The following is a 27,858-nucleotide window of genomic DNA, read 5'->3' on the forward strand; positions in this document are numbered from 1 at the left end:
CTGAAACCTTGGGACATGTACACTCTGCACGCTGCAGACGGGCCCCTGTGCACGCTGCAGACGGTCCTCTGTGCACGCCGCAGGCGGTCCTCTGTGCACGCTGCAGACGGGCCCCTGTGCACGCTGCAGATAGTCCATGAACATCAGGGCCCCCCAACATCTGCATATTGAGAAGTGCCCGTGGTGATGCGGTGCAGCAGGACGTGGCGTCAGCACAAGGGTCGGCAGAAGGTTATGAAAGACATAAGACGTGTAAAATGTAAAACCTGAATATTTTATGGAAGGTAAAAACACAACACGAGATATACACATGTAATAATACAAAGCCAATATCAGCACTCGGGGGTTAATAAGAAGTAATGCTGGGCTCCCCCCGAACCAAACACTCCACGATCTGTGATAATGAGCTCACGTCGTCATTACCTTTTTTAACCCATTAATTTGATGAAAAAAAATCTCCTTTTGCTGTGTGGAAACCATCAACAAGTAGGCAGTTCCTTCTCACGGATCACTTACTGTTGGCCTCATTATAGAGTAATGCTGTGAATGGGATGTGATTCTAATTTCAGTGGTTCTCCAGTAAATTATCATTTTTAGAACAATAGTGGGAAACCCGATGCTAGAATGGGGGACCCCCCCCCCCCCCCAAACTGAAGCCCAAAAACTAAGTCTCTGGGGTCCGTGCTTTTATCCCCTTTAAATAGGATACTGTTTTACACATTATTGATCCCACAATGACGGCTGAACACTCGTGAAGCCAACAGCTTTCCCTCCCGCCCTCCTCACACGTGCACGCTCAGTTCAATTGAGCATGTGTTTCTTCTTAATCCACTTATGTCCCCCAAGAACAAAAGGATTAAGTATGAGGCAATTCAATTGTCTGATCCTTATTGCTCCCTCAATAGGGGGTGAGTCGGGAGGCCCCCATACATTATAGAAGCCACTGAGCTGTATACCCTTGGGGGGAGAGCTGTATAACAGGGAGGTGAGCTGTATACCCTTGGGGATTGGGGGGGGGGGAGCTGTATACCCTTGGGGGGGGGGGGGGGGAGCGCTGTATACCCTTGGGGATTGTGGAGGGAGAGCTGTATACCCTTGGGGGGAGGGGAGCTGTACACCCTTGGGGGGGATAGCTGTATACCCACAGCAGGGTCCTGCATACACTGAGTAGCTGATTATAATGGGCGTGACGAGCTGGCTGCAAACAGCTAGTTCTCTTCTACACACGATGTAAATTTTCCTTTGCATTTCTCAGGATCTTATAGAAGCCCCTGAATACCCCAGTGCAATATACAATCCAAAATCTATAGGTGTCCATTCTAGATATTATGCTGTCCTATAGGGGATGAACACAATAAACTTCATCCGATCTGCACCGATTACGCTCCTGACTCTGCACCTTCCTCCACGACGACTAAAACAAAAGGGAAATAACGAAGGTAAAACCGGGGCGACGAAACCTGATTGTGCTTATACGGCTAGAACCGCCCCCGAGGAGCGATCCAGGCTCCGCCTGTGCATAGATGTCACCATGGAAGCGTCCACACTGTGTCTGCATGCAGCCGATACTGTATCATAAATATGGCGGTGTACTGTCCACAAGGGGGCGTCACATTCCCCCGATACAATCTTTTAGTGCTGGGTGTGTCAGGGGATAGGACGATCTCTATTTTATGTTCTTTAATAACGCTGTCCGGGCATTCACCACTGCCTTAAAGGCGTCTTCACTTCCTGGAGCCACGCATTTGTCCGGGTGGAGGAGCACAGCGAGCTTCCGATAGGCTTTATTTACTTCTTCCCTACAAGAGGAACAGTTATTAATAAAGAAGATATTACGCTATAGCGCCACCTAGCAGTAATGATTAATGAAGATATATACAGTATATAAATTCCTCCATTTCATAAGAAAACTAAGTACACCCCCTTTCTTTCAATTCCTTGGTTTACATATTGGGATATAATTTAAAAAAATAAATAAATTGGTCTTTAAATCTCAAAATTAGATGAATACGACCTCAGATGAAGTAAAGCACGTTACAAAAATACCCAGTGTCATTTACATACCAAAAACTGAGCCAAAATGTGAAAGCAGTGTATGAAGATGAATGTACAAGCATAGGAATTAAGATGGTAAGTGTCAGCCAGCTGTCTGATTAATTGTTCATCAATAAAAGCAGAAGTTTGGGAATTTTGCTGGTCTCAATCATCCAGGCAGAAGTTATCACAGTGCCAAGGAGGAAAGACACCAGCAATGGTCTAAGAGAAGCATTTGTGGCCTCCCAATCTGGGCAAAGATATACGCAGTGTACAAAAATAAGGAGTTTATCATTCCACTGCAAGAAAGAGGAGTGGGCACTACCATGCTCAGTAATCGTAACTAGTGATGAGCGGGCACTACCATGCTCAGGTGCTCAGTACTGGTAACTAGTGATGAGCGGGCACTACCATGCTCGGGAGCTCAGTACTGGTAACTAGTGATGAGCGGGCACTACCATGCTCAGGTGCTCAGTACTGGTAATTAGTGATGAGCGGGCACTACTATGCTCGGGTGCTCAGTACTGGTAACTAGTGATGAGCGGGCACTACCATGCTCAGGTGCTCAGTACTGGTAACTAGTGATGAGCGGGCACTACCATGCTCGGGTGCTCAGTACTCGTAACTAGTGATGAGCGGGCACTACCATGCTCAGGTGCTCAGTACTGGTAACTAGTGATGAGCGGGCACTACCATGCTCAGGTGCTCAGTACTGGTAACTAGTGATGAGCGGGCACTACCATGCTCAGGTGCTCAGTACTGGTAACTAGTGATGAGCGGGCACTACCATGCTCGGGTGCTCAGTACTGGTAACTAGTGATGAGCGGGCACTACCATGCTCGGGTGCTCAGTACTCGTAACTAGTGATGAGCGGGCACTACCATGCTCAGGTGCTCAGTACTGGTAACTAGTGATCAACAAGCACTACCCTCGCTGGTTAAATAACTGTTGGTCTATAGAAGTGAAGGGTTAATGGTAAATCCCTGGGGGTCTAGGGCAGTGAAAATGTTAACTCATTGGTGACTTAGTTATTGGTAAAAATCTCTGGTGATTTATAGCAGTGTAAATGATTAATTGGTAAATCTTTGCTGTTTGAGAACAATAATATAGTCGATGGTAAATCCCCTGGTGGTCTAGGGCAATGCAATGTGTTACCAGGTAAATCGATGATGGTCTATAATGTAAGGATCCATGGTAAGTCCATGGTGGTCTAGGGCAGAGTAGCTAAATCTCTGGTGGTCTGGGACAATTGGTCTATGATAAGAGCCTGGTACTCTAGCGGTTAATAGTTAAATCGGTGGAGGTCTGGGACAGTGTAAGGGAGCTAACAATTAAATCTCTGGTCGCTGAGTTAAGGGCCGGCCCCAGCCCCTGATACAGGTGGATGTGTCCGAGGTGCGCATGAGCTGAAATACATCGCAGCACAGAGATCTGTCGGGTCCCTGCACTGTGATTCGCCGGCCGCCAATTAAGTCCATAAATATTCATTGCTTCCCACACCCATAATCCTGGGCAGAGAATATGCTGACAGCTGCCGGTGCTGTAAGTGGCCGCGCGTGACAGTAACGTCATGCGCTGCGCCGCTTACACGCTGGTCAGCTGCTGGCATGCCAACGTCACAGGAAGACGCCGGGGAGCGCAGGGAAGGTGAGTACAATCGTTTTTTTGGGGGTTTTTTTTTTTTACTGTGTGTAGCAAGGTGGGGGCTATATACCAGAATGACGGGAACTATATACCAGAATGACTGGGGCGATATACCAGAATGACGGGGGCTATATACCAGTATGGAGAGCTATATAGCAGAATAAAGGGGGTATATAGCAGAATGAAGGGGCTATATACCATGATGGGGACATGCTTGGGACATGTACCAGGATGAATCTATATACCAGGATGGGGCCATGATGGGAGCATATATACCAGGATGGGGCCATGATGGGAGAATATATACCAGGATAGACATATATATATATATATATATTTAACGATAGGGCCATATATGCCAGGATGAGGCCATGATGGGGCCATATATACCATGATGAGGCCATGATGGGGCCATATATACCTGGATGGGGCCATATATACCAGGATATAGGCATGATGGGGGTCATACACCAGGATGTGGTTATGATGAAGACATATACCATGATGGGGTCATGATGAGGATACACACACACATATATATATATATATATATATATATATATACATATACCATGATGGGGTCATGATGAGGATACACACACATATATATATATATATATATACATATACCAGGATGGGGCCATGATAGTGGTCATATATACCAGGATATAGCCATAAAGGGGGTCGGGTTGAACTAGATGGACTTAGAGTCTTCCTTCAACCTTAAAAACTATGATACTATGATACACCAGTAGGGGGCCATGATGTCAACCTATACCAGGATGGGGGACATATTTACCACGAAGTGGCCCAGAATGGGGGACATTAGTACAGATTGGGGAACATTACTACACAATGAAGGGGGAGGGGGGGACACTTATGTCTTTATAGGATTTAGAATGCTGCAATTGCCCATACATCTGATGAACATATGGGGGGGGGGGGCAAGTTCAAACTCTAGTTATGCCACTGCCTAGGGCAGTGATAGGATTAATAGCTAAACCCATGGTGGTCTAGGGCAGTGTAAGAGGCTAACAGCTAAATCTCTGGTGGTTCAGGACAATACTAAAACCCTGGTATCCTACGGGTTAACAGTTAAGCCCCTGGTGATCTAGGGCTGTGATAGGATTAATAGCTGAGCTCCTGGTGGTCAAAGGCTGTGATAGGATTAATAGCGGAGCTCCTGGTGGTCTAGGGCAGGGATGGGATTAATTGTTAAACCCCTGGTGGTCTAGGGCTGTGATAGGATTAATAGCTGAACTCCTGGTGGGATGGGGTAGGGCCAGGATGGGATTAATTGTTAAACCCTTGGTGGTCTAGGGCAGGGATGGGATTAATTGTTAAACCCTTGGTGGTCTAGGGCAGGGATGGGATTAATTGTTAAACCCCTGGTGGTCTAGGGCAGGGATGGGATTAATTGTTAAACCCTTGGTGGTCTAGGGCAGGGATGGGATTAATTGTTAAACCCCTGGTGGTCTAGGGCAGGGATGGGATTAATTGTTAAACCCCTGGTGATCTAGGGCTGTGATAGGATTAATAGCTGAGCTCCTGGTGGGGTGGGGTAGGGCCAGGATGGGATTAATTGTTAAACCCTTGGTGGTCTAGGGCAGGGATGGGATTAATAGCTGAGCTCCTGGTGGGGTGGGGTAGGGACAGGATGGGATTAATTGTTAAACCCTTGGTGGTCTAGGGCAGGGATGGGATTAGTTGTTAAACCCTTGGTGGTCTAGGGCAGGGATGGGATTAATTGTTAAACCCTTGGTGGTCTAGGGCAGGGATGGGATTAATTGTTAAACCCCTGGTGGTCTAGGGCAGTGGAAACAGTAAATCACTGGAGCTGGTCTATAGAACTATGCAGAACAATGCGTGTGCTCCCCTCTGATTACCTGGTGGCCCCGGGCTTCACCCCTAACATGTCCCAGCTGTCCTTGCTGTTACGAATTCGGCGGATAGTATCTGCCTGCTCTTTGGTGAAGCCGATATTAATGGAGGACACGGGTTTCTTGCCGCCGTTGTCGCACAAGTCCACGATGGCAGAGTAAAAAGCCTTAGAAGAGAAGACACAGAAGTAAGAGATGGCAGAGAGACGCAACAGAGCTGGATGTGCCGCGCGACACGCTCGGCTCTGCTACACTCCGCAGCTCAAGCACATTACCTGGAACATCTCATTGATTCCTTCTCCGCTTTGGGCGGAAGTTTCAAAGTATAAGAACCCCCGGCTCTCGGCCCAGAGTCGCCCCTCGCTCTCGTCCACGCACCGGTGCTTAGTGCAGTCGATCTGTGAAATGACATATAGTGACCACAAGGGGCGCTGTGCATATAGGGGGAAGAACCACAGGTAGGCCGCACTCACCTTGTTGGCGCAGACCGCGAAGACGATGTTCTCAATGTTGCCCTGCGGACCCAGCTCCTGCTTCATCTCCGATAACCAGGCGTCCAGACTGTCAAAGGACTCCTTCAGGCAGATGTCGTACACCAGGATCACCCCCTGCGTGTCCTTGTAGAACTCGTTCCGGACCTGGGAGGGGGAGAAGAGTCTCTACTAGTCTTCCACATGTCCCTCCTCATCTCAAACAAGAGTTTCATTACATTGCCACAGATGCTGCACAGTTTCTATGAACTGTGAGTGACTCATTAACATCTCTCTTCCTTCCAGAAAAAGAGGTTCTGCAGCAGCTGAACGACGCATTAGACGTCAGGGGGGCGACACTAGTAAAGTGACGCTTCATCATACACTAACATTGTCTCTGTAGTCAGTAAACATTCAGCATCTAATATAATTTCATTTACTATATTTTTTATAGTAAATTTACTGGAAACCATCAACAAGTAGGTTATCTGACGGATCAGCATTATTATCTACTCCTATTAAGGCTTCTGTACCACAAAGAAGCAATACGTGAAAAATGAAGCCAGCCTCCGACTACAGAGGGATTGTTTGTAGTCTGTCACCATGGAGACAGGAAGTTCCGGAACTCTGCAGAGAAAATGTAACAACTTGTAACTGTGTCTTTCAATAGTCGTAACTTTTCTATTTTCTCACGGATGGGGCTTAGGGAGGTCTTGTTTTTTGCGGGAAGAGATGTAGTTTTTACAGGTAACAATTTTGGATTAAAATTTAGCATTGGAGGCCGCTAAGGGGGGGGTAAAACCAATAGTAACATAGTGGACCCCAGTGTTCCTATACCTCACCTCATAGAAGAACGGGTGGCCGGCCATGTCGAATATGTTCACCTTGATTTCTCGTTCTCTTATTTGCACTCTGAAAAAGAAAAAGGAAGGATGAGATTCAGGGGAGGAGAAGACAGTGTTTTTCCAGCACCCATAACAGCACCGCGAGAGAGGGGATCCGCCCTTCAAGGACAGGAAACCTACAGGATAAAAAGGGGCGGCGCCTCCCACCGCATCAGTTGGTTTCCTGTCCTTGAACGGGGAACCTCCAGGAACGGCGGTTTAAGATGGACATAGGGACCGAAGTCTTCAAATTGTCCCAGCCATGGCCGGTCGGTTCTGGCAGCGACACTGGTCCTGCTGCGGCTGGTAGAGGTGCTGAGGGATTGCCACAGCGGGCCCACGGGGGTTGTGTCTGTGTGCAATAGCGCCTCCCTGCTATCTCACCCCTAGCCAGACAGGGGGCAGAGACACGGGTCATGCTGCTGCAGGGAGGCTGAGGACGCACCACAGCAGCCCACGAGAGCTGTACCTGTGGGTAGTGATGCCGCCGTCTCACCAGTAATGGAGCGCAGAGCACCTTCTACTATAGGATGCAGCAGCGCCAACTTACCCGGTAAGTCCTGTAGGCGCGAGTTAACATAGGCGGCGGCGTTGGTGTGTAGGTCGGCGCCATCTTATGAATGGCCGGCCGCTGCACGTATGGTGCACTTGTGAGACACCCTCTGCTATAAGATGCGACAACGCTATCTTGCCTGGTAAGTCCTGGGGCGCGAAGTAACATGGGCGCTCCGGCATGGCCGTACAGGAGGCAGCGGCTGCGTGTACTACTACGGCGCCATCTTGTGATTGCACACACGCGAGAACACTCCCGCCTGCTTGGAATGTTCTCGGACGTGACGCCGGGGCTGTGTGTTTAAAGACGCAGCAGATGTGAAGCAGTAGTTTTGTCTGTTTTGAATGATGGGATGAATGTGGGTAATAGCCTTCTTACCGCATAGACACGCGCCACAGTAGACCCACGGGGGCTATATCTGGGATGGCGACCTGGGGAGCAGCCCTCTAGTCTGTCCTGATCGCAGGCTGGAGTAGAGCGGCGGTAGCGTGTGATATCGCTGACCTTGTCTTGTATGTAGTGAGCCACTCCGCTCTATTATCTACGCGAGATCGCTCATTGCTATTGGGCGCTATCTGAGGGCACGCTACCGGCATCATCAACCGTAAGTCCAGGGGAGACCTCTAAGGGGGTCTCTCAGGCGTATATTGTAAAACAATCACAGTTATACAATTCATTCAGTACATTAGTATTGCTGTTGACCAATTATCTAACTTGGTTTCACTTACTCCCTTATTTGGCTACAGTTTCCTACAAGCCCTTGATAAAGCGAGCACTAAGACACGTGAAACGTGCGTTGGGTGGCCTCAGTCAGTCCCCCCCCTGCAGGTTTACTTCTTTGAACCGGTTTGTATGACAATTGACCTGATAACGGAACGTCTTTATTGCCTTTACATTTAAGCTTTAGCCGGCTCAATTTTAACTTTGCCCTGCAGGGGGCTGACTGCTGTTCTCTTTTTATGGCTCCTAAGCTGACAATCTTTAATAGGGAACTCAGCCTTTAATTTATACATGTAACTCACTAGGATTTTGTCATTTTGTATTGATTTTTTTTCTATATTGTAACCCAAGAGGAGTGTTTTATCACCCTTATCCATACTTGTAAACCAACAGGATTTTCCCATTACTCTGTATGTTTTGTCTTCTGTGTATGTTTGCAGAGCCGGTCCATTCTTCTATGCTTTTTAATTGTGTCATAATTATGTTTACCTTTTTAACTTGTTACCAATAAAATTTACCGTTTTTAATTTCACAAGTCCACCCTTCTCTGTTTTTTGTATGTTGTTATGGTGGACATTTGCATATCATATGGATTTTTCCTTTGATTTTGTAAAATGGGATTGATGGAATTTTTGATTCTAGTTTCCTACAATCCTATACTGTCCTTGATAAGGCACCTGTAGAGAAGCATATACGTATGTCAGCAGCTTGTTACTGACATTCCAGAGACCAGTCTAAGCTGGCCTCCTGAATATCTGCTTTGTTCCATTTAGCATGATTAGTTTCAATCATACATTCCAGGATGTGCACCCTAGTATACATGATAGCAATTAAGCAATGGTTATACAAAGACAGATCTTATTATTTGGACAATCGATTCATAACCTGGGCCTTCACACGGGGACAGCCAGGCGAAGTGTACTGTCACTCAGTAGAAGCGATAGAAAAGCGAACCTCAAGGCGGTCAGGATCGCAGCACCTCTATCTCAGGTGGGATATGCGCTGGAAGGTCTAAAAATCCAAGAGACCCGACAGCAGGAGAGCCTTCAAGGGGGAATTGTCAGATGACCACTCCTCCTTCTGACCAGATACCGCCTCTTGCGTCTGAATGGTGAGTGACCTTCGTGAAAGTTCGCTTTGTAAAGAGGTACTTGTCTGCTTTTCCTTTCGTATGCAGGACAGACTCAGTAGTTGCACCTAAAACACTGGACACAGGGACTGCGCTCTCTGTAATCGGGAGCTGTCTAGTACCTGGTCTAAAATGCAGTGATCCGAAGGGGAGTGTAATTCTTCGGATTCTGTTCCCCCCCTCTAAGTCAGACAGTGACTCAGGAGGTCGTTCATGGTCCACTACGGGCGATCCCTGAAGAGACAGCCAGAAAAAAATAAATACAAATTCAGGATCGTTATATCAAGGGGCAGCAGCATTCCTTACAGATGCATCTGTAGACTCTACCAGGCTGGTTAGAAGGGACATCCTCAACAGTTGTCCCAACATATAAAGTTGGGATGGAGTCAATGACATCCATGGTGAAACATTTCTTCCAGAGGTCACATAGCTGTAGTGGATCTGAAGGATAAAAACTTTACACGTTTCGAGTATACAGCCCTTCCGGGGCCTGCCGGTGGCGTCGAGGGTCCTCGTAAAACTTTCAAAAAAGAGTTTGCGGTTATGTCCAATCAAGGTCCAGAATTTTTCCTGGGGCTCACTTAAAATTAGAAACTCAGGGATTTCATCTTCCAGTATCCCTGCATTGCTTGCTGAACCCAGTAAACTGAAGAAGCATGCTTCGGATGACCAGAGATCTAAGGTGCTTACCACCGATGCAAGTCGGCAGGGGTGGCCCAATCCAGGGAGTGTGGTCTGGAAGGGAATCCCATGTATTTTCAAAAATACCAGGAAATTGCTGGCTGTAGAACGAGCAGTGGGCCAGTCCCTGCCGTCCCTGACTGGTCATCGGGTAAAAATCCTCTTGGAAAATCAGATGATGGTCACATACCTCAACCACCGGAGGGATGCTCAGTCCAGAACGCTAATGGATATGGCAAGCAGAATTTTATTAGCGGAGGGTTATCTGAAATCCCTCCCAACAGTGCCCGTATGGGGAAAAGAAATGTGTTTGACGGACTTTCTCAGCCGTAGCAAGTTGAGACAGGGGGTATGGGTCTTATTTCAGTCCCTTTTCAAATCAGATAACCGTTACGGGGTGTTTCGGAAATAGACCTCTTGTGACCTGCAAAAAGGTTCACTGGTTCTGGTCTTAAATCCAAGGGATCAACCTCACGCGGTGGATGCAATGCTGTTCAAATGAAGCTTTGGCCTTGCTTATGCCTACCCAACCATAGCCCTCATTCCAGCAGTGTTGAAGAAAATCCAGGAGGAATGGGCAATAATGATCCTGAGAGCACCATTTTTGGCCAGAAATACCATGGTTCTATTGCCTGAGATGGAATATCGATCTCCAGGCCAGTGGTCCTACCAGACCTTCTCACTCAGGGTCCAGTTCTTCACCCTGCATCTCACAAAGTGTTTTTTTTGAAAGGTCACCTTAAGAGTCGGAGTATTCTCTCTTGTTCTAGTCTCTGCTCTTATACAGGGTAGGAAGCCCATTACGACCGAAACAAAAAAAAACAAAAACCCACAAACTGGCCAAATTTCTTGTCTTCCATGAGCAAGCCCAGATGGACCTGCACCCATTGCGGTATTCTTAGAGTTCTTCCAGAAGGAGTTGACACTGGGTCTGTCAGTACGTACAATAAGAGTTCAGAATACGGCCCTTGCAACCTGGTACGATTGTAACCTGGTGGGAAATCACTGGATTCCTGGTTCATTAGGATATGGTCTAGACCTATGAGACCTTGCCTCCATGGGTCTGCCCTGTCGAAGCCCCATGGAGCCCTTAGAGTCCATGTCACTTCATAATCCATCCCTGAAAGCATCTCTGGACAACCTTAACATCAGCAAGTACGGTTGGGACGTTCGGGCCCTATCTTCGATACACCGTTTCTCAGCTTTCAAGAATGAAGTGGTCTTGAAACCGGACCCTGCTTTCCTCCTAATGCTAATTGTTCTTTTTCATAAATCAAAAGGGATTGTTCTTCCATCCTTTTATATTAGTCCGAAAGATCTGGAAGAGGAGGTGGGCACTGCCTGGATGTTCGCAGTTACCTTATAGAAAGTCTGTAGGCAGAAGAGGCAGGTCCGGTTTGTATTTTTTTTACCCGAGTAATAACTAAGGGCTCAAAGCTTCTAACTCCACTTGGGGAATGGATCAGAGGAGCCACCTCTTCGCCTACTCGGCTAGTGGTACGTATGTGCCGACAGGTCTAAAAGCTCTCTACATAAGTATAATGACATTCTTCCGGGGGGGTCACAGGGTCTTCACCTTCCACTCAGTATAAGCACTAAGGGTTGGCCTTCTCCTTACTGACTTCACCTTGGGAGAACGGTTCTGCAATCTATGGTTCCCCCCCTTAAGATATTCCTCTGTCTATGTAATTCTCTTGTGGTGCTGTCATCGGTGCTGGAAAAATACGTAATTACTTACCGGTAATGCGTTTTTTCTGAACCCATGACAGCACCCTTATATTCCCTCCCTGCATGTGGAGAGATTGGCAGTTTGTTGGTGCTGGTTTATGTTATAACATGGTTTCTTCCGGAGGTCCTTTCATGCTCTGTAACCAACTGATGCGGGGAGAGGTGCCGCCCCAGATCCCCTCTCGCGTGGTGCTGTCATGGGTTCAGAAAAAACACATTACCGGTAAGTAATTACGTATTTCTGCAGGTCCCTGTGGGGTGATGGTCACGTCACAGGATGGGTGATGCTCTGACAGGACTCGTTCCTTGATATGGAAATTTTTTAATTAAATGATGTAAACTATATCCATATTATTGGCTGTGGTGAGGTCATCGGGCCCTGAAGATACAGGACCTCTCAGTGTAACATTAGTTTGATGGAGATATATGTAATTTCACCAGCAGGTGGCAGCATCACACAGGGAAAATCCAGAGAATGGAGCCTGGAGGGGAAAGAGAAGGGATCATGGGGCTGGGAGCGGCGGAAGCACGAGGCTACAGGGAAAGGTGGACGGCGCTCAGTATAGGAGCTTTACAGCTATTAATATTTCATTTAATTGTATACTTTATATCCTGACTTTACTGAAAGTAAGAAGGGTGTACTTACTTAGTGACGCCATAATCAATCCCAATGGTCGTCTGATACTTGGGGACGAATCTCTTTTCACAGTAACGCTTTATAATGCAGCTCTACAGAGAGGACACAGAAAAACACAGCAGAATAGTGAGTGCAGCTCTGGAGTATAATACAGGAGGTAACTCAGGATCAGTAATGTAATGTATGTACACAGTGACTGCACCAGCAGAATAGAGAGTGCAGCTCTGGAGTATAATACAGGAGGTAACTCAGGATCAGTAATGTAATGTATATACACAGTGACTGCACCAGCAGAATAGTGAGTGCAGCTCTGGAGGATAATACAGGAGGTAACTCAGGATCAGTAATGTATGTACACAGTGATTGCACCAGCAGAATAGTGAGTGCAGCTCTGGAGTATAATACAGGATCAGTAATGTATGTACACAGTGACTGCACCAGCAGAATAGTGAGTGCAGCTCTGGAGTTTAATACAGGATCAGTAATGTATGTACACAGTGACTGCACCAGCAGAATAGTGAGTGCAGCTCTGGAGTATAATACAGGATCAGTAATGTATGTACACAGTGACTGCACCAGCAGAATAGTGAGTGCAGCTCTGGAGTATAATGCAGGATCAGTAATGTATGTACATAGTGACTGCACCAGCAGAATAGTGAGTGCAGCTCTGGAGTATAATACAGGAGGTAACTCAGGATCAGTAATGTATGTACACAGTGACTGCACCAGCAGAATAGTGAGTGCAGCTCTGGAGTATAATGCAGGATCAGTAATGTATGTACACAGTGACTGCACCAGCAGAATAGTGAGTGCAGCTCTGGAGTATAATACAGGAGGTAACTCAGGATCAGTAATGTATGTACACAGTGACTGCACCAGCAGAATAGTGAGTGCAGCTCTGGAGGATAATACAGGAGGTAACTCAGGATCAGTAATGTATGTACACAGTGACTGCACCAGCAGAATAGTGAGTGCAGCTCTGGAGTATAATACAGGATCAGTAATGTATGTACACAGTGACTGCACCAGCAGAATAGTGAGTGCAGCTCTGGAGTATAATGCAGGATCAGTAATGTATGTACATAGTGACTGCACCAGCAGAATAGTGAGTGCAGCTCTGGAGTATAATACAGGAGGTAACTCAGGATCAGTAATGTCTGTACACAGTGACTGCACCAGCAGAATAGTGAGTGCAGCTCTGGAGTATAATGCAGGATCAGTAATGTATGTACATAGTGACTGCACCTATACAAATACTGTAATGTTTGGGGGTCACACGTGATGTTTCTACAGACTGGCCATATTCCTCTGCATTTCCCCCATAATTCGTGCACTTGGGTGGTATTCTGCAGAGTGTGTATCTGGGTGGTGTGCCATTAGCGGTGGATCGGACGTGTGCCCGGTGGAGATACATTACAGCAGCTGCCGGGAGCCGCAGTCTCAGATTCTGCTGCATGATGAATATCCACCAGTCATTTACAATTTAAAGGGCCAGTACATCTAGATGTGTAAGAGCAGTGAGTGATGTCAGTCACGCAGTAATAGAAATGTCTCCAGAGTCTCTCAGCACTGGAGATATGTGACATCACATAGTGATCATGGGGAAGGGGAATTACTGGACGTCTTATGAAATTTGCTCGTTCTATCCAGTCTTATGCACTGGACCCTTTAATACAAGATATGTGTAGATAAAGCTCACTACAACCTTTGTCTTCTCAGTTGCTGCCTATACAGAGTGCAGCATTAAAAATTAGTTTGTTATTGGCTACTCTTCTCTGCGTAGGCAGCAACCGGGATAACAAAACTAATTTCAACATGTCAACGCTAAGACATTCATCATCTCAGTTGCTGCCTATGCAGAGTGCAACATTAGAAATTAGTTTGTTATTGGCTGCTCTTCTCTGCATAGGCAGCAACCATGACAACAATACTCATTTCAACATGTCTGTCATGCTATGAGATTTGTCATCTCAGTTGCTGCCTACGCAGAGTGCAGCAGCCGATGACAAACTAATCTAGACTGCTATACTCTGCATAGCAACATGTGGGATTGAGAAAGAAGTTGAAATAGCTTGATATATTCCTGTGTGCAGAGTAGTATTACTGAAAGCTATAATTTCCAGTACACACAGCGCAGAGGCAGCAAAATTCAGAGCAACCCCCCCCCCCCCCCATACCATCCCTCTGTGCGCAGCCGTCTCTGGTGCCGGGTGCAGTGTACTCTGCTCATCACTCAGATGCCGCTTCTTACCTTTCCCACCTCGGCGTTGCCCATGCTGATGACTTTGATGCGCAGCGCTTTGCGGTTCTCCTTCCTCTTCTGTATGTTGGTCTCCATGGCTGCGATACGTGGGATTACGGCACAAAATACATACACCAACCTGCATTAAAAAAGAAAAAATACGCAACAAATGTCAAGGTATACTCTGTATATCCTATATCTTACACTGTATATATAGAGCTGAGCACTGTATATCCTATATATTACGCTGTATATATAGAGCTGAGCGCTGTATATCCCATATATTACACTGTATATAGAGCTGAGCGCTGTATATCCCATATATTACACTGTATATAGAGCTGAGCGCTGTATATCCCATATATTACACTGTATATATAGAGATGAGCGCTGTATATCCCATATATTATGCTGTATATATAGAGATGAGCGCTGTATATCCCATATATTACACTGTATATATAGAGCTGAGCGCTGTATATCCCATATATTACGCTGTATATAGAGCTGAGCACTGTATATCCCATATATTACACTGTATATCCCATATATTACGCTGTATATAGAGCTGAGCACTGTATATCCCATATATTACGCTGTATATAGAGCTGAGCGCTGTATATCCCATATATTACGCTGTATATAGAGCTGAGCACTGTATATCCCATATATTACACTGTATATAGAGCTGAGCGCTGTATATCCCATATATTACACTGTGTATATAGAGCTGAGCGCTGTATATCCCATATATTACACTGTATATAGAGCTGAGCGCTGTATATCCCATATATTACACTGTATATAGAGCTGAGCGCTGTATATCCCATATATTACACTGTGTATATAGAGCTGAGCGCTGTATATCCCATATATTACACTGTATATAGAGCTGAGCGCTGTATATCCCATATATTACACTGTATATATAGAGATGAGCGCTGTATATCCCATATATTATGCTGTATATATAGAGATGAGCGCTGTATATCCCATATATTACACTGTATATATAGAGCTGAGCGCTGTATATCCCATATATTACGCTGTATATAGAGCTGAGCGCTGTATATCCCATATATTACACTGTATATCCCATATATTACGCTGTATATAGAGCTGAGCACTGTATATCCCATATATTACGCTGTATATAGAGCTGAGCGCTGTATATCCCATATATTACGCTGTATATAGAGCTGAGCACTGTATATCCCATATATTACACTGTATATATAGATGAGCACTGTATATCCCATATATTACAGTGTATATAGAGATGAGCACTGTATATCCCATATATTACAGTGTATATAGAGCTGAGCGCTGTATATCCCATATATTACGCTGTATATAGAGCTGAGCGCTGTATATCCCATATATTACACTGTATATAGAGCTGAGCGCTGTATATCCCATATATTACACTGTGTATATAGAGCTGAGCGCTGTATATCCCATATATTACACTGTATATATAGAGCTGAGCGCTGTATATCCCATATATTACGCTGTATATAGAGCTGAGCGCTGTATATCCCATATATTACACTGTGTATATAGAGATGAGCGCTGTATATCCCATATATTACTCTGTATATAGAGCTGAGCGCTGTATATCCCATATATTACGCTGTATATAGAGCTGAGCGCTGTATATCCCATATATTACGCTGTATATAGAGGTGAGCGCTGTATATCCCATATATTACACTGTATATATAGAGATGAGCACTGTATATCCCATATATTAGTGTATATAGAGCTGAGCGCTGTATATCCCATATATTACGCTGTATATAGAGCTGAGCGCTGTATATCCCATATATTACACTGTGTATATAGAGCTGAGCGCTGTATATCCCATATATTACACTGTTTATAGAGCTGAGCGCTGTATATCCCATATATTACACTGTTTATAGAGCTGAGGGCTGTATATCCCATATATACGCTGTATATAGAGCTGAGCGCTGTATATCCCATATATTACACTGTGTATATAGAGCTGAGCGCTGTATATCCCATATATTACACTGTGTATATAGAGCTGAGCGCTGTATATCCCATATATTACACTGTTTATAGAGCTGAGCGCTGTATATCCAGTATAAACAGTGTGTAGAGCTGAGCGCTGTATATCCCATATATTACACTGTGTATATAGAGCTGAGCGCTGTTTATCCCATATATTACACTATGTATATATAGAGATGAGCCCTGTATATCCCATATATTACACTATGTATATATAGAGCTGAGCGCTGTATATCCCATATATTACACTATGTATATATAGAGCTGAGCGCTGTATATCCCATATATTACACTGTGTATATAGAGCTGAGCGCTGTATATCCCATATATTACACTGTGTATATAGAGCTGAGCGCTGTATATCCCATATATTACACTGTTTATAGAGCTGAGCGCTGTATATCCAGTATAAACAGTGTGTAGAGCTGAGTGCTGTATATCCCGTATATTACACAGTGTATATAGAGCTGAGTGCTGTTTATCCCATATATTACACTATGTATATATAGAGATGAGCCCTGTATATCCCATATATTACACTATGTATATATAGAGCTGAGCGCTGTATATCCCATATATTACACTATGTATATATAGAGATGAGCGCTGTATATCCCATATATTACACTGTATATATACAGCTGAGCGCTGTATATCCCGTATATTACACTGTATATATAGAGATGAGCGCTGTATATCCCATATATTACACTGTATATATAGAGATGAGTGCTGTATATCCCATATAATACACTGTATATATAGAGATGAGTGCTGTATAACCCATATATTACGCTGTATATAGAGATGAGCCCTGTATATCCTGTATAAACAGTGTGTAGAGCTGAGCGCTGTATATCCCATTAATTATGCTGTATATAGAGCTGAGCGCTGTATATCCCATTAATTATGCTGTATATAGAGCTGAGCGCTGTATAGCCCATATATTACACTATGTATATAGAGCTGAGCGCTGTACATCCTGTATAAACAGTGTATAGAGCTGAGCGCTGTATAGCCCATATATTACACTATGTATATAGAGCTGAGCGCTGTACATCCTGTATAAACAGTGTATAGAGCTGAGCGCTGTATAGCCCATATATTACACTATGTATATAGAGCTGAGCGCTGTACATCCTGTATAAACAGTGTATAGAGCTGAGCGCTGTATATCCCATATATTACAGTATGTATATAGAGCTGAGCACTCTATATCCCATATATTACACTATGTATATAGAGCTGAGCGCTGTACATCCTGTATAAACAGTGTATAGAGCTGAGCGCTGTATAGCCCATATATTACACTATGTATATAGAGCTAAGTGCTGTACATCCTGTATAAACAGTGTATAGAGCTGAGCGCTGTATAGCCCATATATTACACTATGTATATAGAGCTGAGCACTCTATATCCCATATATTACACTATGTATATAGAGCTGAGCGCTGTACATCCTGTATAAACAGTGTATAGAGCTGAGCGCTGTATAGCCCATATATTACACTATGTATATAGAGCTGAGCGCTGTACATCCTGTATAAACAGTGTGTAGAGCTGAGCGCTGTATATCCCGTATATTACACAGTGTATATAGAGCTGAGCGCTGTATATCCCATATATTACACTATGTATATAGAGCTGAGCGCTGTATAGCCCATATATTACACTATGTATATAGAGCTGAGCGCTGTACATCCTGTATAAACAGTGTATAGAGCTGAGCGCTGTATAGCCCATATATTACACTATGTATATAGAGCTGAGCGCTGTACATCCTGTATAAACAGTGTATAGAGCTGAGCGCTGTATATCCCATATATTACACTATGTATATAGAGCTGAGCGCTGTACATCCTGTATAAACAGTGTATAGAGCTGAGCGCTGTATAGCCCATATATTACACTATGTATATAGAGCTAAGCGCTGTACATCCTGTATAAACAGTGTATAGAGCTGAGCGCTGTATATCCCATATATTACAGTATGTATATAGAGCTGAGCACGCTATATCCCATATATTACACTATGTATATAGAGCTGAGCGCTGTACATCCTGTATAAACAGTGTGTACAGCTGAGCGCTGTATATCCCATATATTACACTATGTATATAGAGCTGAGCGCTGTATATCCCATATATTACACTATGTATATAGAGCTGAGCGCTGTATATCCTGTATAAACAGTGTGTAGAGCTGAGCGCTGTATAACCCATTAATTATGCTGTATATAGAGCTGAGCGCTGTACATCCTGTATAGGCAGTGTATAGAGCTGAGCGCTGTATATCCCATATATTACACTGTATATATAGAGATGAGCGCTGTATATCCCATATATTACACTGTGTATATAGAGCTGAGCGCTTTATAACCCATATATTACGCTGTATATAGAGCTGAGCGCTGTATATCCCATATATTACACTGTATATATAGAGATGAGCGCTGTATATCCCATATATTACACTGTGTATATAGAGCTGAGCGCTTTATAACCCATATATTACGCTGTATATAGAGCTGAGCGCTGTATATCCTGTATAAACAGGGTGTAGAGCTGAGCACTGTATATCCCAGATATTACACTGTATATATAGAGATGAGCGCTGTATATCCCATATATTACGCTGTATATAGAGCTGAGCGCTGTATATCCCATATATTACACTCTGAGTGCTGTATATCCCATATTACACTGTATATATACAGCTGAGCGCTGTATATCCCATTATGCTGTATATAGAGCTGAGCACTGTATATCCCATTATGCTGTATATAGAGCTGAGCGCTGTATATCCCATATATTACACTATGTATATAGAGCTGAGCAAAAAAACAAAAGACCTCATAACCAATATATATATGAAACCATCAGAGACCTCCTGCAGTGAGGGGCCCTGTGGTGAACACCTACTCCATGAAATACATGAAAAAGAAGGGAGGAGCGGAGTATATGGTGCAAAATAGTAACAACGTTTATTTAGAAATACATGATTAAAATGATACACACAAAATCAGGGCCATGATTAAAAGGGTTAAAACCACATGGAAGGGTGGTGGCACTATGAGACTCAGAGTGCCCTGGTTTAACATTGCATGTAAAATTACATGGGAAGTAAACAATCCATCAAAGATAGATAATATGTAATACAATAAATCACAATGCAGTGAAAAACCAAATTGAGTCAATTGCTGTGAATAGATTCCTGCTGGGTATTTGTGTCCACCAAAGTGCATGTGCCAAATAGGGACTACAAGTCACAATAGAACCATGGGGGTAATAATACAGCAACAGCCAGGATGAAATTACATCCCAGGAAAGCTACCAAAGTAATGATGCCACCCAACCTGCCCTAAAGCCATCCTCCAACGTACGTTTCGCTAAACGGTGAATCCCAGTGGCTCCAGCTTCATCAGGGAAAATCCTGTATAAACAGTGTGTACAGCTGAGCGCTGTATATCCCATTAATTATGCTGTATATATAGAGCTGAGCACTGTATATCCCATATATTACACTGTATATATACACAGCTGAGTGCTGTATATCCCATTAATTATGCTGTATATAGAGCTGAGCGCTGTACATCCTGTATAGACAGTGTATAGAGCTGAGCGCTGTATATCCCGTATATTACACTACGTATATAGAGCTAAGCGCTGTACATCCTATATAAATAGTGTATAGAGCTGAGTGCTGTATATCCCATATATTACACTATGTATCTAGAGCTGAGCACTCTATATCCCATATATTACGCTGTATGAAGAGCTGAGCGCTGTATATCCTGTATAAACAGTGTGTACAGCTGAGCGCTGTATATCCCATTAATTATGCTGTATATATAGAGCTGAGCACTGTATATCCCATATATTACACTGTATATATACACAGCTGAGTGCTGTATATCCCATTAATTATGCTGTATATAGAGCTGAGCGCTGTACATCCTGTATAGACAGTGTATAGAGCTGAGCGCTGTATATCCCGTATATTACACTACATATATAGAGCTAAGCGCTGTACATCCTATATAAATAGTGTATAGAGCTGAGTGCTGTATATCCCATATATTACACTATGTATATAGAGCTGAGCACTCTATATCCCATATATTACGCTGTATGAAGAGCTGAGCTCTGTATATCCCGTATATTATGCTGCTATAGAACTTAGTACTGTATATCCCATATATTACACTGTATATATGGAGCCAAGAGCTGTATATCCCATGTATTAGATGGTATATATAGAGCTGACTGCATATACTGTATTACACTGTATAGAGCCGAGTGCTGTATATGCCATATATTACACAGTATAAATAAAGATGATCACTATATATCTCATATTACACTGTATATATGCTGTAAATGCTGTATATTACACTGTATCCATAGTGCTATATATTCCGTTTATTACACCCTATCCATAGTGCTATATATCCCGTATATTACATTGTATCCATAGTGCTATATATCCTGTATATTAGATTGCATTCATAGTGCTATATATCCCGTATATTGCATTGTATCCATAGTGCTGTATATCCCGTATATTACACCCTATCCATAGTGCTGTATATCCCGTATATTGCATTGTATCCATAGTGCTATATATCCCGTATATTACACCCTATCCATAGTGCTGTATATCCAGTATATTACACCCTATCCATAGTGCTGTATATCCCGTATATTACACTGTATCCATAGTGCTCTACATCCCGTATATTACACGCTATCCATAGTGCTGTACATCCCATACATTACACCCTATCCATAGTGCTGTACATCCCGTATATTACACCCTATCCATAGTGCTATATATCCCGTATATTACATTGTATCCATAGTGCTATATATCCCATATATTACACCCTATCCATAGTGCTGTACATCCCGTATATTACACTGTATCCATAGTGCTATATATCCCGTATATTACACCCTATCCATTGTGCTGTATATCCTGTACATTGCACCCTATCCATAGTGCTATATATCCCGTATATTACATTGTATCCATAGTGCTGTATATCCCGTATATTACACTGTATCCATATTACACCTTATCCATAGTGCTGTACATCCCCTATATTGCACCCTATCCATAGTGCTGTATATCCCGTATATTACACCCTATCCATAGTGCTATATATCCCGTATATTACACCCTATCCATAGTGCTGTATATCCAGTATATTACACCCTATCCATAGTGCTATATATCCCGTATATTACACCCTATCCATAGTGCTATATATCCCGTATATTACACCCTATCCATAGTGCTGTATATCCCGTACATTGCACCCTATCCATAGTGCTATATTTCCCGTATATTACATTGTATCCATAGTGCTGTATATCCCGTATATTACACCTTATCCATAGTGCTGTATATCCCGTATATTGCACCCTATCCATAGTGCTATATTTCCCGTATATTACATTGTATCTATAGTGCTGTATATCCCGTATATTACACCTTATCCATAGTGCTGTATATCCCGTATATTGCACCCTATCCATAGTGCTGTACATCCCGTATATTACATTGTATCTATAGTGCTGTATATCCCGTATACTACACTGTATCCATAGTGCTGTATATCCTGTATATTACACCCTATCCATAGTGCTGTACATCCCGTATATTACATTGTATCCATAGTGCTGTATATCCCGTACATTGCACCCTATCTATAGTGCTGTATATCCTGTATATTACATTGTATCCATAGTGCTGTATATCCCATATATAACACCCTATCCATAGTGCTGTATATCCCGTATATTACACTGTATTCATAGTGATGTACATCCCGTATATTACATTGTATCTATAGTGCTATGTATCCCGTATATTACATTGTATCCATAGTGCTGTATATCCCGTATATTACACTGTATCCATAGTGCTGTATATCCCATATATTACATTGTATCCATAGTGCTGTACATCCCGTATATTACATTGTATCCATAGTGCTGTATATCCCGTATATTACACTGTATCCATAGTGCTGTATATCCCATATATTACATTGTATCCATAGTGCTGTATATCCCGTATATTACATTGTATCCATAGTGCTGTATATCCCGTATATTACACTGTATCCATAGTGCTGTATATCCCATATATTACATTGTATCCATAGTGCTGTACATCCCGTATATTACATTGTATCCATAGTGCTGTATATCCCGTATATTACACTGTATCCATAGTGCTGTATATCCCATATATTACATTGTATCCATAGTGCTGTACATCCCGTATATTACATTGTATCCATAGTGCTGTATATCCCGTATATTACACTGTATCCATAGTGCTGTATATCCCGTATATTACACTGTATCCATAGTGCTGTATATCCCGTATATTACATTGTATCTATAGTGCTGTATATCCCGTATATTACACTGTATCCATAGTGCTGTATATCCCGTATATTACACTGTATCCATAGTGCTGTATATCCCTTATATTACATTGTATCTATAGTGCTGTATATCCCGTACATTGCACCCTATCCATAGTGCTGTATATCCCGTACATTGCACCCTATCCATAGTGCTATATATCCCATATATTACATTGTATCCATAGTGCTGTATATCCCGTATATTACACCCTATCCATAGTGCTATATATCCCGTATATTACACTGTATCCATAGTGCTATATATCCCGTATATTACACCCTTTCCATAGTGCTGTATATCCTGTACATTGCACCCTATCCATAGTGCTATATATCCCGTATATTACAATTTATCCATAGTGCTGTATATCCCGTACATTGCACCCTATCCATAGTGCTGTATATCCCGTATATTACACTCTATCCATAGTGCTGTATATCCCATATATAACACCCTATCCATAGTGCTGTATATCCCGTATATTACACTGTATTCATAGTGATGTACATCCCGTATATTACATTGCATCTATAGTGCTATGTATCCCGTATATTACACTGTATCCATAGTGCTGTATATCCCGTATATTACACTGTATCCATAGTGCTGTATATCCCATATATTACACTATATCCATAGTGCTGTATATCCCGTATATTACATTGTATCTATAGTGCTGTATATCCCGTATATTACACCCTATCCATAGTGCTGTATATCCCGTATATTACACTGTATCCATAGTGCTGTATATCCCGTATATTACACTGTATCCATAGCGCTGTATATCCCGTATATTACATTGTATCTATAGTGCTATGTATCCCGTATATTACATTGTATCCATAGTGCTGTATATCCCGTACATTGCACCCTATCCATAGTGCTGTATATCCCGTATATTACACTCCATCCATAGTGCTGTATATCCCGTACATTGCACCCTATCCATAGTGCTATATATCCCATTGTATCCATAGTGCTGTATATCCCGTATATTACACCCTATCCATAGTGCTATATATCCCGTATATTACACCCTTTCCATAGTGCTGTATATCCTGTACATTGCACCCTATCCATAGTGCTATATATCCCGTATATTACATTGTATCCATAGTGCTGTATATCCCGTACATTGCACCCTATCCATAGTGCTGTATATCCCGTATATTACACCCTATCCATAGTGCTGTACATTCCGTATATTACACTCTATCCATAGTGCTGTATATCCCGTATATTACACACTATCCATAGTGCTGTATATCCCGTACATTGCACCCTATCCATAGTGCTGTATATCCCGTATATTGCACCCTATCCATAGTGCTGTATATCCCGTATATTACACTCTATCCATAGTGCTGTATATCCCGTATATTACACACTATCCATAGTGCTGTATATCCCGTACATTGCACCCTATCCATAGTGCTGTATATCTTGTATATTGCACCCTATCCATAGTGCTGTACATCACTTACATTGCACCCTATCCATAGTGCTGTATATCCCGTATATTACACTCTATCCATAGTGCTGTATATCCCGTATATTGCACCCTATCCATAGTGCTGTACATCCCGTATATTACACCCTATCCATAGTGCTGTATATCCCGTATATTACACCCTATCCATAGTGCTGTATATCCCGTATATTACACCCTATCCATAGTGCTGTATATTCCGTATATTGCACCCTATCCATAGTGCTGTATATCCCGTATATTGCACCCTATCCATAGTGCTGTACATCCCGTATATTACACCCTATCCATAGTGCTGTATATCCCGTATATTACACCCTATCCATAGTGCTGTATATCCCGTATATTACACCCTATCCATAGTGCTGTATATTCCGTATATTGCACCCTATCCATAGTGCTGTATATCCCGTATATTACACCCTATCCATAGTGCTGTATATCCCGTATATTACACTCTATCCATAGTGCTGTATATCCCGTACATTGCACCCTATTCATAGTGCTGTACATCCCGTACATTGCACCCTATCCATAGTGCTGTATATCCCTGTATATTGCACCCTATCCATAGTGCTGTATATCCCCGTACATTGCACCCTATCTATAGTGCTGTATATCCCGTATATTACACTGTATCCATAGTGCTGTATATCCCGTATATTACACCCTATCCATAGTGCTGTACATCCCGTATATTACACCCTATCCATAGTGCTGTATATCCCGTACATTACACCCTATCCATAGTGCTGTATATCCCGTACATTGCACCCTATCTATAGTGCTGTACATCCCGTATATTACACCCTATCCATAGTGCTGTATATCCCGTACATTGCACCCTATCTATAGTGCTGTACATCCCGTATATTACACCCTATCCATAGTGCTGTATATCCCGTACATTGCACCCTATCCATAGTGCTGTATATCCCGTATATTACACCCTATCCATAGTGCTGTATATCCCGTATATTGCACCCTATCCATAGTGCTGTATATCCCGTATATTACACTCTATCCGTAGTGCTGTATATCCCGTATATTACACTCTATCCATAGTGCTGTATATCCCGTATATTACACTCTATCCATAGTGCTGTATATCCCGTATATTACACCCTATCCATAGTGCTATATATCCCGTATATTACACCCTATCCATAGTGCTGTATATCCCGTATATTGCACCCTATCCATAGTGCTGTATATCCCGTATATTACACTCTATCCATAGTGCTGTATATCCCGTATATTACACCCTATCCATAGTGCTATATATCCCGTATATTATACCCTATCCATAGTGCTGTATATCCCGTATATTGCACCCTATCCATAGTGCTGTACATCCCGTATATTACACCCTATCCATAGTGCTGTATATCCCGTACATTGCACCCTATCTATAGTGCTGTACATCCCGTATATTACACCCTATCCATAGTGCTGTATATCCCGTATATTGCACCCTATCCATAGTGCTGTATATCCCGTATATTACACTGTATCCATAGTGCTGTATATCCCGTATATTACACTGTATCCATAGTGCTATATATCCCGTATATTACACTGTATCCATAGTGCTATATATCCCGTATATTGCACCCTATCCATAGTGGTGTACATCCCGTATATTACACTGTATCCATAGTGCTGTATATCCCGTATATTGCACCCTATCCATAGTGCTGTATATCCCGTATATTACACTGTATCCATAGTGCTGTATATCCCGTATATTACACTGTATCCATAGTGCTATATATCCCGTATATTACACTGTATCCATAGTGCTGTATATCCCGTATATTGCACCCTATCCATAGTGTTGTACATCCCGTATATTACACTGTATCCATAGTGCTGTATATCCCGTATATTACACTGTATCCATAGTGCTGTATATCCCGTATATTACACTGTATCCATAGTGCTGTATATCCCATATATTACACTATATCCATAGTGCTGTATATCCCGTATATTACACTGTATCCATAGTGCTGTACATCCCGTATATTACACTGTATCCATAGTGCTGTATATCCCATATATTACACTATATCCATAGTGTTGTACATCCCGTATATTACACTGTATCCATAGTGCTGTATATCCCGTATATTACATTGTATCCATAGTGCTGTATATCCCGTATATCACACCCTATCCATAGTGCTGTATATCCCGTATATTACATTGTATCCATAGTGCTGTATATCCCGTATATCACACCCTATCCATAGTGCTGTATATCCCGTATATTACACTGTATCCATAGTGCTGTATATCCCGTATATTACACTGTATCCATAGTGCTGTATATCCCGTATATTACACTGTATCCATAGTGCTGTATATCCCGTATATTACACTGTATCCATAGTGCTGTACATCCCGTATATTACACTGTATCCATAGTGCTGTATATCCCGTATATTACACTGTATCCATAGTGCTGTATATCCCGTATATTACACTGTATCCATAGTGCTGTATATCCCATATATTACACTATATCCATAGTGCTGTACATCCCGTATATTACACTGTATCCATAGTGCTGTATATCCCATATATTACACTATATCCATAGTGTTGTACATCCCGTATATTACACTGTATCCATAGTGCTGTATATCCCGTATATCACACCCTATCCATAGTGCTGTATATCCCGTATATTACACTGTATCCATAGTGCTGTATATCCCGTATATCACACCCTATCCATAGTGCTGTATATCCCGTATATTACACCCTATCCATAGTGCTGTATATCCCGTATATCACACCCTATCCATAGTGCTGTATATCCCGTATATTACACTGTATCCATAGTGCTGTATATCCCGTATATCACACCCTATCCATAGTGCTGTATATCCCGTATATTACACTCTATCCATAGTGCTGTATATCCCGTATATTACACTGTATCCATAGTGCTGTATATCCCGTATATCGCACCCTATCCATGCTGCTGTACATCCCGTATACTGCACGGTATCTGCAGCCCTGACCCTGTATGTACCGTATATATTTGTAGATCCCGCCTCCTATCTATACATAAGGCATGAATGAAGGGAGCGGATATGCACGGCATTAGGGTCAGGCGGCCTCACCTCTCCAGCAGGGGGCGCCGTGCGGTCACATCCTCTGCGCCCCTGTCGGGGGTCGCTCAGCCCCGGGTCGCCCCCAGATTTCTGTCATGTGACCGCATCTGCAGCAGCTCCACCAGGAATGAGGAGAGGGGGCGGGGACACGTGACGTC

At 42.9% G+C, this 27,858-nt stretch overlaps 1 protein-coding gene across 1 annotated transcript; it reads right to left on the bottom strand.

The window, feature by feature from the left end:
- Positions 1-255: 255 nt before the first annotated feature.
- DNAJC27 (DnaJ heat shock protein family (Hsp40) member C27) lies at positions 256-27,858 on the bottom strand. The gene is made up of 8 exons (XM_075341287.1): positions 27,710-27,858; positions 14,612-14,741; positions 12,370-12,452; positions 6,871-6,940; positions 6,032-6,196; positions 5,834-5,956; positions 5,565-5,725; positions 256-1,799 (listed from the first exon to the last, which is right to left on the bottom strand). The coding sequence occupies exons 2-8, from the start codon at positions 14,696-14,698 to the stop codon at positions 1,667-1,669; spliced, it is 822 nt and encodes a 273-aa protein (XP_075197402.1). The 5' UTR covers positions 14,699-14,741; positions 27,710-27,858; the 3' UTR covers positions 256-1,666.

The sequence above is a fragment of the Anomaloglossus baeobatrachus genome, chromosome 3 (genome assembly GCF_048569485.1).
Source record: "Anomaloglossus baeobatrachus isolate aAnoBae1 chromosome 3, aAnoBae1.hap1, whole genome shotgun sequence".
Taxonomy (NCBI): Eukaryota; Metazoa; Chordata; class Amphibia; order Anura; family Aromobatidae; genus Anomaloglossus; species Anomaloglossus baeobatrachus.

Coding starts and splice junctions, on each gene's coding strand:
- DNAJC27 (XM_075341287.1), bottom strand. CDS start 14,698: ATGGAGACCAACATACAGAAGAGGAAGGAGAACCGCAAAGCGCTGCGC. Junction 6,197..6,870: donor GCCACCCGTTCTTCTATGAG/GTGAGGTATAGG, acceptor TCCCCCTCCCAG/GTCCGGAACGAGTTCTACAA. Junction 5,957..6,031: donor TCGCGGTCTGCGCCAACAAG/GTGAGTGCGGCC, acceptor GTCATTTCACAG/ATCGACTGCACTAAGCACCG.